This window comes from Choloepus didactylus, chromosome 18 (genome assembly GCF_015220235.1).
Source record: "Choloepus didactylus isolate mChoDid1 chromosome 18, mChoDid1.pri, whole genome shotgun sequence".
In the NCBI taxonomy this organism is placed as follows: Eukaryota; Metazoa; Chordata; class Mammalia; order Pilosa; family Megalonychidae; genus Choloepus; species Choloepus didactylus.
In genome coordinates, this window is record NC_051324.1 from 50,259,452 (window position 1) to 50,273,316 (window position 13,865).

Consider the following 13,865-nt stretch of genomic DNA (forward strand, 5'->3'; position numbering starts at 1 on the left):
TTCTGATGGCTGCTTTCTTGTAGCAAGCAAAAAGCTCCAAAACTTTAACAGCATCTCCCTCTGGCAGCTGTTTATATATTTTCTTCCATCTCTTTGACTTCAGATGACACAATCTTGCCGTCCACTATTTCTTCCACGACTGTCTTAATCTTCCTGGTTTTCATTATATCTGAATTCAGATTTAAACATTAAATGTTAATTCAGACATATGACTGCTCATTTATAATGCTCAACTTTAAATTATAATTTTTTGTGCTTGTTTCCTTTTTTTTAGAAAAACAGCTGAATCCATTCTCTTTCTTAAATAATCTTAAGTCCATTTTGTAAATAAATGCAGAAAAGGAGCCACATTCCCCAAATTTACAAACTTCTTACTCTTTTTGCCCCCAAACAGAAATATCCATTATTGAATTAAGCAAAATTCACATTTTAGCTTTATTTTCTTTTCCAGTAACTCAGGACAGAGCAGCCCAGGCAAGAAAATCACCCAGTCACAAGAGTGTGCCCCATTTCCCATATGGAGGGTTTCTTTATATGAGGTACATGATTTTTAGAATCACTAGTCTCATGTCTTCTTACTTGAGAATAGGTCTCACTTTACTTTTCATTAGTGGCTGGTGAGTGGAAAGCTACTGCGAGTTCAGAATTATAGGAAATGTATGAAAATTAGGACATTTACCTTTCTCTTCCAGGGTGCTTAACTGAAACTCTGTAGTTCTTTTTTATTTATTTAAGAAAAGAAAAAGAAAAAGAAACAACAGTGTTATTGACTTTTTGAAAATGGAGCCTTTTATGTTTCAAAGCAATGAAAATATGAGCGATGTGGGTTTTAATACTTTTTTTTTATTTCTTTCCTTTTTATAATGCTTGGTACTTTAAATTTGAGTATCTTACTTTATAACTTGAAAACAGTAGTTTCAAAACTGGCCCCTTTAATATACATTAGAGATTTTTGTAATTAACAAAATTCCAGTGAAAGTTTAAATCTTGTGTTCTCTTTTGGACTTTCCTGAATGTGGTATTTGAAGGCAGTTGATGGTGCAAAGCTGAGGATTCTCAAACTGTCTCCTGTGGACCTCTGTGGCCTATTGTTCAATTTATGGGCTATCAGTGAGACTTTTAAAAAATTATTTTACTTTGAATTATCTGTTAATAATAAAAATCAGTTTAATCAGTTTAAGCATAATCTATAGCATCTGATACACATGCTACCACATAACCTCAAGTACAAACGCTGTACTTGCTATTTTGGAAGTGTGCATACTTTTGGGTATGTTTTTGTTGTTGGGGTGTGTGTGTGTGTGTGATTGCTTTTGTGTTAGGGATTGTGCTGGTGCTGGGTAATGAGTGATCAGGTTTAATGAGTGGACATTAAAATAGTACAGCCTAGAGAAATGGATGCACATCCCTTGATCTAAGAGCCTTACTTTATGTCCTCTCCTTCCAGAAGTCTACGGTAAGTAGCGATTTCCTGCTCAAGCCGGGTCTTCATGTCAAGAAGAATATTGTATTCCTTGTTCTGGCGTTCTATGTCAGTGCGGATCTGCTTCAGTTGGGTCTCTAGGGATGTTAGTATAGCCTGGATGGTGACCAGCTTGCCACTGTAACGAGCTTTGGTCTCCTCTAGCGCACGCTCCAAAGATTCTTTCTAAGAACAGAAGAAAAAGAGGGTGTTCATTTGAGGATTTAAGATGCAGCCCCATTTTAATTTCCTTTGAGAAGAATCTCTGTAGTTAGTCATTGTAGGCTTCATTTGTATTTCTAGCTCTATCTCTCATCTTTCCATCTAGGCAACCTCTGCCAGCCAGCTTGCAACACTGGGTCTTGTTTTGGTGTGTTTTGTTTTTTAGCTTTGTGCCTGCTGTTCTCTCAGTGTGGTGAGTGTTCTCAAATATTTGCTTCCTGTCTCTGTGAGAGGGTTGTATCTCCCCGCCCCGTAGCTCAGGCTTGGCTGTGTCATCTATGGCGCCCCTCCCTGGGGGAGTGACACCAGGCTTGGCCATGGGACTTTCTTTGGCCAATGAAATGCAATGGAAACAACAGATGCCTTTCCTTAGGAGAAGTTTCAAGAGTCATCACATGGTCTAGCCATCACGTTTTTCTTTCTGCCTAACACTGTCATGCCCCAGATAGGGGCTACTCCTTTAGCCTTACCCCTGGAGTGAAAATGTCTTGGAGCAGAGCTGCAGCCAACCCATGATGGATGTAGTGGTGTTGTAAGTCACCATGATTTGGAGGTTGTTTGTTACCACAGCATAACTTGTCATGAGCTGACTGATTTGTTTAGTCTGGAATGTCTTTATCCCTATTCTCCAGATTAAGGGTTCATTCATGCTGTTTAAGTTCTAGCTTGAATGCCACTTTCCCTATGAAGTCTTCCAGATCTGATCTTTCCTGTATCCCTACAGTACATTGGTCTTCCCTGTATTTCTTTTTATTTTTTCATTAAAATCAGTTGTTTGGCCTGTTTCCCTGCAAACTCTGTGAGGAAAGAGTTATTTCTTATAGGTCTTTGTGTTACCAGAGTTCCGTACACAGGTAGGTTCTTAGTAAACACACTGGGTTTAGAAGTGGAAGTTCCATGTGCCTTACCATACTGAGCTGGGTCTGGAACTCGATCTCCACGTTCTGATAGTTGCGTCTCTGCTCCTTTATTTGTGACTCAGTTCCTTTTAACTCTTCAGTGCTCACTGTGACTTTTTGCTGCAGTGTTACAATCTAAAGTTCCAAAAATGAAAAAAAAAAAAAAAGAAAAAGAAAAAGAAAAGAGAAAAGTTAACTCTTTCTGGAGGCTGGCTCCTATGCCTTTGCTTAACCCTTAGAATTGTACCATTACCTGTGTCTCAAACTGTTCTTTGGCATCTTGAAGGTACTTTTGGGCCATGGCTTCATATTTCTCCCTCATTTCATTCATGATGGCACCAAGGTTCAAGCCTGGAGCAGCTTTCAATTCCACACTGACATTGTTGCCCAGCAGTTTTTTCAGCTCAGTGACTTCCTACAAGAGTGAGTATCCTGATTGATTTTAGTCTGAAGCACAGTCTCAGATGAGACTGAGCAGAAAGGACATAACATATGTCTTATGGCTTCTGTCATTGTGAAGGAGTTAGAAAGAAAGAAAATAATGACTACACTTACGTAGGGCTTATTATGGACCAGGTGCTGTTGTAAGTCATTTAACCCATACCACAACCTTATGAAAAGAAGTTAGAGCTTATGTCATTATGACATTATTGTGTCCTTCATCTTCGTCGTCATCATCATCATCGTCATTATCATCATTACCACCACAACCTTGCCTCCTTCTTCTCCCCCTTTCTTTCTCCTTCTCATTATTATTGCCATTCCATTGTTCCAATACCACTTCTGAATATTTTCTCACCTCCTGGTGTTCTTTTTTGAGGAGAGCCAGGTCTTTGTTTAATTCTTCAATTTGAATCTCCAAGTCTGTCTTTTGGAGGGTGAGTTCATCAAAGACCTTCTTTAGGCCTTGGATATCTGCCTCTATTGTTAGTCTCATCACCCTCTCAGTCTCATACCTGAAAATAAGTTAGCATGCAAAGACAATTGAGTGTTTCTGAAGCCATTTTTAAAAGAGATAATATAATGAGATAGTTTTTTTATGTGTTATATGAGGATATCAATTTCAGAACTTTTTAGTCTCCCTTTCTACATTAATAAAATGTGCATGAGCACCTAGAAATCAGATAAGCTACTCCATAATATAATTTCAGTGATTTGGAGTGAACAGGTGATCTAGAATAATTTTTTTTAAAGTTCCAGAATTTAAAAGAAATAAAAAAATTGCTTTGATTACTGTATTAGTAAAGGGTTATTAATGTTAAATATAGTTAGATTTATTTAATGAATGCACATGATTATTTTTATTTCTTTGTAAACAGATGCATCCAATGTGACTTATCTTGAACAGTCCTGCATTCTCCTCTATAATCTTAAATACACTCATTTTTAAAAAGCAGCAAGCTTAAAAAAATGCACACTCAGATGCTAACTTAGTAGAACTGCAACTAATGAATTTTCTGCTTTAATCTTCAGATCTGTTTTTCCATTTCCTTCTTTTAAATCCCTTGTAGCATTAAAATGCTACCCTTTCAAACCACAGAGGACTTTTTAATGCCAGTGGATTGTACAAATTCAGGATAAGGAAGTGTGTGGAAGTTTAGGAGGAAAAGCTCTGATCACTTGTGGTATGCTATGACTACCAAGAAAGTACACACAGTTTTGAACTGTATTAATCACAGATTGGTCCTAATTCTTTGGCTGGTCAGACCAGACTGTAAAAGGCTGGCAAACCAGGAAGCATCAAGAATCACCCCTGGACCTTCTGTTATGCACACGCAGGCACTCAAAGGCATGTGGATTCTCCACTTGGAGAATCACTGAGGGTAGACGTTGTGGCTCTTATGTTGAAGGGGTATAAGTGGCTTTGTTATTACTACAGAGGGCAGGATTAAGTTCACTGGGTGGAAAAGTAGATTCCAGGTTACTATAAGAAAGAACCAGAGCTAACCAATGGGAGCAGTGTTAGCTCCTGGAGGTGTGCAGTTACCCTGGGTGACCCAAGTTTTAGGATTGTGAGAGAGAGAAGTCCAGCAAGCAAGTCCTAGGCTAGATCAGAAAGCTTCTAATTTCCTCTAAGAATCTGCAATTTTTAAATGGTAGCTCCTTTACTAAGAATAATATTGAATAATATTGAAAGTCCAGTGTCATGATGGACCACTAAAAACAAGTCATCTTCAGGCAGTTTTACCATCGTGTTAGAGAACCTACTTCAATTTGAAGTCCCCAGAAGCCAGTTTAGCATTATCAATTTGCAGGATACATCGAGCTTTTTTCAGTAGTTCATCCTTAATCTGGAAAACACATGATAAAATATGACGTTTGCAACTAGATAGGGGTTTAAAATGATTGAACGTATCCTCAGATACAACCAATATTATATCAGGGATGATGTTCATTTCAAGAATTTCCACATGCAAACAGAAAGGAAGAATAATGATATGGGCATTTAACATAAGACAGCCTTAAAATGTAACTCCAGTTCCTAGAGTTTGGTCATCTTTCTTGTGATTATAGAAAAGGAGAATTTAATTCAACTTGAGTCAACAAACCTTTACTGGGGGCCTTGCTTTTGATGTTCTTCCTGCTTGGAATATTCCTCTTAGCCCTTCTTCACCCGTAAACTCCTACGCTTCCTTCACTTCTCACCTTAAACATCATTGCTTCAAGGAAGCCTTCTCCAATGCCCTCAAAGCTGAGCTGGATGCCCTGCCTGTGTTCTCATTGCCCTACATGGCCCTCCTTGCTAACATTTATCCCTCTGGGAGCTGCCCTTTTCCGTGCCTGTCACTCCCTAAATCACATTATGTTCATCGTCCTATTCCCCAGTGCCCAGCCTGGTGCCCAGCACCTAGTTACTGCCTGTAAGTACTGGATGAATAAATGAAGACTTGCTGTGTGGTGAAAAGTGGGCTAGGCCCTAGGACTATATCAGGAGGATAAGTTCTGATCTTAGGAAGTGGTTAACTAATGAGTATGTTCTCAAAGATGCATATGGATAAGGAGTCTACTTGTAGAAGATGACAATGACATGTCTCTTTCAGCAGATCCAGGATCTCCAGACTGGGTCCTGGAAAGATCCAGTTCTGGTCTTCAGACCCTGGCTCTGACCAGCAAATGGAACTGACGGCTGTGCCTGTGTATTTGGGACCATCTCAGAGATGTCAATCGTAAGACAGGTATGGGAGAATGGTTGTCTTAGTCTGAAAGTTTTTAGTGGGAGCCACTGTTGGCAGGAAGGGCAGTTTGAACACCTTTGCCTCGTATTTTTGGAGTTCTGAGACCCCAGTGTAGCTTCTTATGGAGTCTGAATCAAATCGCTTGTCCTGCTGGTGTCTAATTCAACTTGACTAAAAGACTTGCTGGTGAGGAAGTGGTCTTTGCTCTAAAGGAATATTAATCTTAAAATAGAAATGAAAACGAAGGGACATTTTTCTTGATTAGATAAGAACCTGAAAGCAAAGCAAGTGCTCTGTGTCATATCTGAAATCTTTAATTAGGAGTAAAGTCTGCTTTTACTCCATGCAAATGATAAAATAGGAACTCCACCTTTCTTGGATGACATGGGAACAGGTTTTGATATGATTGCAGTAAGTTTGAATTGGGAGCAATGTAACATTCTATTACTGTAGAAGCAGTTTCTGAACTACTTGATGATGATCAGGTTATTAAACAGGGGATTTATAAATCCAGGCCTCATTATGATCTGCACTCCTGTCCCTGTTTCCATCTGGAATCACTTTGTCTTTAAATCTATGATATGTTATTCTAATACTCATATACAACACTTATGTAAGCAAAGGGAGAAAAATCTCTGGATTGACTGGGGGAAAGTTGATGGAGAGTAGGTGAAAAATTGAGAAAGATTATTGTCATCTAAAAATTTTTTTGCTCTCCTCAGAAAAAAGTTTACCATCCCTTGAGCCCTGACCTGGTAAGCTGTGACAAAACACAGATTATAAAAATGAAGGATAAAAGTGCATATTTTGTATGTAATTATATAAAATGTTTAAACACTATGATTTAAAGCCATCCCATCATGCAGTCAGGCATGCCAGCATAACAGTAGATGATAAAGAATAGCATTTTTACCAAGGTAGCAACTCAGCCTGATTGGCCTTAGAATGTCCATTTTGACCCACCTAACATGTAAACGTACCCTCTTGACCCATCATGCAGCTAAAGAGTGGAGTAGAAAACAGACAGCATCCCTCACCTGATTTCGCAGCTCCTCGATTTGTTTGTAGTACGCACTGTAGTCTCGACCGCTGCTAGGGGCGTTTGTTTCATACCACTGCTTGATCTGCATTTCGAGTTTGGAGTTGGACAGCTCCAGGGAGTGCACTTTTTGCAGATAGTTTGCTAGCCGGTCGTTGAGATTCTGCATGATCATTTTCTCATTGCCAACAAACAGATTCCCGCCATTGAGCTCGTTGCCGTAGTTCCCCATGTGTCTGAAGGTGGAGATGCGGATGCCGTGTCCTCCAGCACCCCCATAGACACTGGGAGCAGTCACCCGGTGCTGCATGCCCCTCCTCCAATACCCTAAACCGCCCTCATTGAGAGCAGAGACCTGCGAGGAGTTCGGGCTCCAGTGGAAACTTCCGTCGGAGAAATCCATTGGGGAGTGTGGGAGAAAGCACCTGTAGCTTCAGGATGGATGGAGCAGAGTCTGTCACACAGTGGACATCGAGCTGACCTTTTATGGCGTTCATGGACAGAGACTCCTCCTCTGCTGACATGTCACCTTAGGATTGACAGCCTACCTTACCTTGACTTTTTTTTTTTTTTTTTTTTGTACAGCAATGTTTAATTCTATTCCAGAAATTACCACTAGAGGCATTTCTTAGGGGCTTTTCTCAGGGGCGATTTCTTTTTTAAATAGAAGTAACAAAAGAAGCAGGAAGGTGTATTCTTCTAGCCTTTGCACCTGCTTTGGCAATTTTTTTTCATCCTAATATACACATAAAGAATATTTATAATCCTCATGAATAATTTAGGTGTTTAAAAAGACAGATGTGGGCACGTAATAAGTCACACTGGTGAAAAAAGACAATAGTTTATTTGTAATAATAGATTGTTCTTCAGGACCTCTATTTTTTTAAAATTCAGTTTTATTGAGATGTATTCACATACCCTACAATCATCCACACTGTACAACCAACTGTTCAAAGTACCATCATAGAGTTGTGCATTCATCACCACAATTAATTTTTGAATATTTCCATTAATCCCCCCAAATTAAAAGTAAGAATACAAGTAAAAAAGAACACCCCGAACATCCCATCCCCCCATTCTCCCCTATTAATCATTTAATTTTTGTTCCCATTTTTGTACTCATCTGTCCATACACTGGATAAAGGGTATGTGAGCCACAAGGTTTTCACAATCACACAGTCATACTGTGCAAGCTACATAGTTATACAGTTGTCATCAAGAATCAAGGATACTGGGTTGCAGTTCAACAGTTTCAGGTATTTCCTTCTAGCTATTCCAATACACTAAAGACAAAAAAGGGATATCTATATAGCACATAAGAATACCCTACAGAATGACCTCTTGACCCTATTTGAAATCTCTCAGTCACTGAAACTTTATTTTGTTTCATTTCTCTTCCCCCTTTTGGTCCAGAAGGCTTTCTCAGTCCCATGATGCCAGGTCAGAAATTCTATTTTTGCTTTTAAGTTTATCCCTGCTTAGACATTTTATTTTATAAGAACTGTTAAAATATTTTGTTCAGACACAAAACCATGAATATTTAAAATGAACACCAAACATTAAATAACGATTGAAATACGTATAAATTTGGAGATATAGTCTGGGGAAGTGAATTAAATGAATTTAGGTGATTTTAAAGGTTTGATTTTTTCTAATTCTAATGTTCTATGACTAGATAATGCATTTAAATTCCTCAGTCATTGTCTGACGTTAGATCCTGTTACCAAGAAATTTAGAATCAGTAGCAAAGAGCTTTGCACTTTGCGCAGTGCATAGAGGAGTCTCTCTCCCCTGTGTAAGTTCACCTTCCACTCAACATCCACCATGAGACAGGCTCCCTCCATCCATCCTGAAGCAACAGCTGCTTGCTCCTACAGTCCTCAATGGCTTTCCCCGGCAGACTCTTCCCCGAGGTCTGATCTTCCTCGCAGGACCGTCCTTACAGCATGGGCAGATCCCCATTTAGGAAGGGGGGCTGCAGCGCCTTGGGACTGCACCTGGCTTTTGTGTGGGGAGGCTGGAGGCCACAGCGCCCACATCACGTCCAGACACATGGTGTGCTATGGTGGGGATCCGATTGTGGGCACTCAAACACTTGTTGAACTGGGTGGGATTTATTCATTTACTCTCCTCTTTCAAACCTCCTGGATGAAATTCACACCTCCCCCAAAGCATTTAAGTTTCTTCCTGACTAAGTTAAATCAAAGAGATTGAACAAGTCACAGAAAACTCATTAATTCTCATCCTGATACTTTAATTGAATTGAGGTTTGTATATGATTAGAGCAAGCAAGTAAACAAACAAAAACAAAACAAGACACCCCAAACAAACAAAAAAACCTTGAAAAGGTGTATCCACAATCCTTGCACATTCATTTTGAAGGATTTGGAGTCTGTCTTGTTTTAATGATTCTTCTTTTCTATGTTGGTATTCTGCGGACGGCGGGGACCCGGCTATCCGAGGCCAACCGAGGCTCCGCGGCGCTGCCGTATCGTTCCGCCTGGGCGGGATTCTGACTTAGAGGCGTTCAGTCATAATCCCACAGATGGTAGCTTCGCCCCATTGGCTCTATTTTTTTTTTGTTGAGTTTTTTACTTGTTGAGTTTGAGTTTCTTTTACAAACATCCTTCTTTCAAAATAAGGTAAAACTATATTATTTCTCTCTTATAAACCGTATACTTGAAAATATTACTTTGTATTAGATTTTGTCTCAGTTATGTTTATTTTTATTAAAATAAAAATTGTGAGCTAGTTAAACCTATCTCATGCATTTTATGGTATATATGTGGACAGCTCTTATTCATTTATTCATTCATATTCATTCATACATTCATCATTCATTCATTCATACATTCATCAGCAAGTACTTATTGAGTGCCTGCTGCCAATGGCTGAACACGTAACAATCTTGTTATTTATTAGAGAGCCATAAATTACCCTTTGTAAAAAGATGTCACAGCTAAAATCTATAGTAAAGAACTCATAAACATGTGAATTGTGTTCTCCTTTACATGTGTATTTACAAATTAATGCTTTTTTTGGGTGTTTAATGGAAGAGGAGGTTGTTTGATTAAAGTCATTTGAAAATTGTGCTTTTTAAATTACAGACTTTTTCAGTTAGCCTCAGCTAAGAGGTTCATGTACTAACACATGATTGAGTCAGGAAGAAACATTATTTAAGTCAATAGTCAGCTTTATAATAGAAAGGAACACAAATATATTTATTAATGTGATAAATTTTGTTCTCTTCTTTAACACCACTCTTCTTTAGGGCAGAACCAATTATGTTTAAGTTAAAGAGCTAAAATCCCATTTAATATATTTGTTTTTTTCTTGAGAAATAACCTTAATTATGTGTTATTCCAAAAGTTTTTGGCTAGAATTTGTAGGTTTTGCGATTTCATATTTAAACTAAAATATGATACAACAGGGCTATTATGGGGTTCAGTCATCCAATCCACTTATTTGTTGGGGTGGAAAAATTCCTATTGGGAAGACTTCAGCATGTTTACCTAAGGGTAGAAGAATTTGCTGGCTCCTCTATTATGTTGAGTTTTATGCTTGGTAGATTAATTAATGTATTTTATGATATGACTTTAAGAAATTAGACTAGTCTTTCACAGCAATTCTTTTTTTTGAATTATATCTGAGGCTTAGCTATAGGTCCTATTGACCCTTGTTCACATACAAAGTCATCTGAAATAAAGACTTATTAGGTCTCAGCTTCCTTGAGATAATAGGAGGTGCACTGTGACCTCTGGGACAGACTTTGCTGAGAATGTTAATGATTAATATAAAGCAATGCCAGTAATTAGGAGAGCTATCATAAGAACTATAATTTTCAGAGATTTTTAACTTTTATTTTTCTGTCACGGACAAGCCATTGCAGTTCAGAATTATCTATCTTCTCTGAAGGAGTTCAACTTCAAACAACTTCTATAGATAAAGTTGCAAGGATAACAAGCACAGTAACAGTAGAAGAATTGGAGCTACAAAGACTTTAAATATTGGAATTATCAGAAAACATAAATACAATTATATATAATATGTTTCAAAATAAAATCTCTGGAAAAATTGTCTTCCCCAGACATCTCAGTTGGTATTTGTTGTCCTTATTATTTGAGAAGGATGGCATGTAAGAATTGTTTGTATTTGTAGGCATTACTCAAAGTTAATAACGAAAGAAAAAATTCATGGCCTCTGTGATTTAAAAACTGTTGTTCCTACTGAAATAGTTAAGGGTGAAATGATATGATGTCTTGGATTTGCTTTAAAATAATATGGCAAAGGGAGGAGGAGGAGAATGGGAATATAGATGAAAGAAGTTTGGCAATGTGTTATTTGTTGAAGCTGGGAGATGGGTACATAAGTATTTTTTTATACTAGTCTGATGACTCTTGTATTTGTTTGAAATTTTCAAGAAAATGAAACATAGAAACAAGTTATGTAGTAAACTTACCTTATTGTATATTATATAATCTGGCATATTCAGGTTTTAATTTGTACTTAATTGGTAATTCTGCTGTGCTACGTTTCAAATGAGTTGGTGAATTTGGTGTCTCATAATGACTTAAACATAGTAGGCACTCAGTATTGACTTGTCATGTGAGTGATGCATGAGTGAATGAATAAAAGTACTAAAGCCCAACTTCAGGGGGAGAAGAAGCATTTGCCAGTCTGGCTCTGCATCAAGATCCTAGGTGGGGGAGATCCTCTGTGCCCATTGACTCCTGTTTCTGCTAGTCATGTTAAGAAAGTAAAAGAGTTGCAACCCAGGACTTCCACATCATGGAGTGTGGCAGACTGGATATCCTGAATGTCCCCACAATGGAAATAACTAAAGTGAATTATCTGTCTATTGATTTATTGATCTATACCTATGTTTTCATACCCATAGCAGAGATGAAATGAAAGGAAGGGTTCCTCAGAGATCAAAAAGGAAATGAAAACCAGAACCTTAGGGGGGAATCAAGTGATACAGCTGGTTTGCACCCTGTGTATTTCTGCTCAGTCCTGGAGACCTTGAACTTCTCCTGTGAGGACTGTAAGGGGCACAGGAGATAAGAGATAGAATTCAGGGCCTGCAGATCATGGGGGGAGACTAATCCACTTAAAGTTAGCATTCTAAAGGACCATGCCTTCAGAATAAGGTGCATGAGAAATAAACTTTTCATGCAGAAGAGGACTGTAAGGAAATTTTTCTTTCTCAACCTTGGGGCTGGATGTAGAGTGAAAAAAAATCTCTCCTGTGAATTTATAACCACAAGCTAGACTGACACAAGTGTGCTGTATTTACCTGTGTCTTCGTGTAATCTGAAAAATGTCAAGTGGAGAATTTAATTTAAAGTGGCTCCCCAATCAGTGATCCCCTTAGGCAAACACCAGTTGCAAGCTCACATCCTCTCTGAAGGAGTGCAACTTCAAACAACTTCTATAAAGTTGCAAGGATAATGAGCACAGTAACAGTAGAAGAATTGGAGCTACAAGGACTTGAAATATTTGAATTATCAGAAAACATAAATACAATTATATATAATGTGTTTCAAAATAAAAGTTAGACTTGAAAATTAGAGAAAGTAATAAGAGATTATAAAACTTACCAAGCACATTGGAAAATATAACATAAAATAAATGAATAATATAATTAAAAGTTCAGTGGATGGGTTCAGCAACAGATTAGGCAAGGTTAAAGGTATAATGTGTAAGAATACAGCAAACCAGATGAAGAGATGCATTATTAATTAGTCTCCCAGAACACAGACGTCAGATGTATTCACATTTCAGCTCAGTTGGATGCTATGCCATTACTTTTTTTTTTTTTTTATTAAATTCAGTTTTATTGAAATACATTCACATGCCATACAATCATCCATGATATACAATCCACTGTCCACAGTATGATAACACAGTTATGTGTTCATCACCACAATCTGTCTCTGAACATTTTCCTTACATCAGAAAGAACCAGAACAAGAATAAAAAATAAAAGTGAAAAAAAAAACACCCAAATCATCCCCCCATCCCACCCCATTTGTCCTTTAGTTTTTATCCCCATTCCTCCACTCATCCATACACTAGATAAAGGGGGTGTGATCCACAAGGTCTTCACAATCACACTGTCACCCCTTGTAATCTACATTATTATACAATTGTCTTTAGGAGTCCAGACTGCTGGGTTGGAGTTTGGTAGTTTCAGGTATTTACTTCTAGCTATTCCAATACATTAAAGCCTAAGAGGTGTTATCTATATAGTGCATAAGAGTGTCCACCAGAGTGACCTCTCGACTCCATTTGGAATCTCTCACTGAAACTATTTCGTCTCATTTTGCATCCCCCTTTTGGTCAAGAAGATACTCTCAGTCCCACGATGCCGGGTCCACATTCATCCCCGGGAGTCATACTCTGCGTTGCCAGGGAGATTTACACCCCTGGGAGTCGGGTCCCATGTAGGGGGGAGTATGCCATTACTTTTTTACTGCTATACACATTAAAGTTAAAAAAACTACACAAAACAGCATATTGATTGAAAGAGAGGCTCCTTTTTTGCTTATATTGAAAATTTGTTGCAAGGTAAGAGTATAGGACTTGAAATGAGAGAGAGAGGGAGAAAGAGAGAGAGGGAGGGGCAGAGTGAGATTGGGACTTTTCCTAAATGTCTAACGTTGGAAAGAGGAGTTGTAAACAGGTTTTAGGAAAACTGCTCATGAAGTTCAACCTCTTCGGTACTAAGCAGATGGCAAAATGCGAAACGAAGTTTTCACAACTGACTTCTAAAAATGGAAAAATTGCCAGGCAAATTAAATCATTTATTCTTTAGCACGTATTGGTTGAGTGCTTACTGAGTGCTCAGACACTGCTTCCGAGGAATCTGCGACCTAGCAGAGGAAACAATGACATGGACAGATGTAAGAGGGGGAAGTGGGAGTCCCAACAAACAGTGAGAAATCCGAGGAGGGAGCGAAGCCCTTCAGCTGCAGAAATCAGGGAAGCCTTGGCAGAGGGCGAGGCCTGAGCATGAGTAGGATTTGGACATCTAGGCGCGGAGTAGTGGATGCTAGTTGGGGGGT

General features: G+C 38.5%; 1 protein-coding gene across 1 annotated transcript; it reads right to left on the bottom strand.

Annotated features, from left to right (window-relative positions):
* Positions 1-7,201, bottom strand: KRT20 (keratin 20). Its single transcript, XM_037810351.1, has 8 exons — positions 6,797-7,201; positions 4,792-4,874; positions 3,383-3,539; positions 2,837-2,998; positions 2,593-2,718; positions 1,428-1,648; positions 680-717; positions 1-169 (listed from the first exon to the last, which is right to left on the bottom strand). Exons 1-8 carry the CDS (start codon positions 7,199-7,201, stop codon positions 72-74), a joined length of 1,290 nt encoding a protein of 429 aa, XP_037666279.1. The 3' UTR covers positions 1-71.
* Positions 7,202-13,865: the final 6,664 nt, after the last annotated feature.

Bases quoted from the DNA above. Each gene is read 5' to 3' on its own strand.
- KRT20 (XM_037810351.1), bottom strand. From the start codon at position 7,201: ATGGATTTCTCCGACGGAAGTTTCCACTGGAGCCCGAACTCCTCGCAG. The intron at 2,999-3,382 runs GTGAGAAAATAT...TCACTCTTGTAG, and splicing joins TCAAAAAAGAACACCAGGAG to GAAGTCACTGAGCTGAAAAA. The intron at 1,649-2,592 runs GTAAGGCACATG...TTCTGTTCTTAG, and splicing joins TCCAGACCCAGCTCAGTATG to AAAGAATCTTTGGAGCGTGC.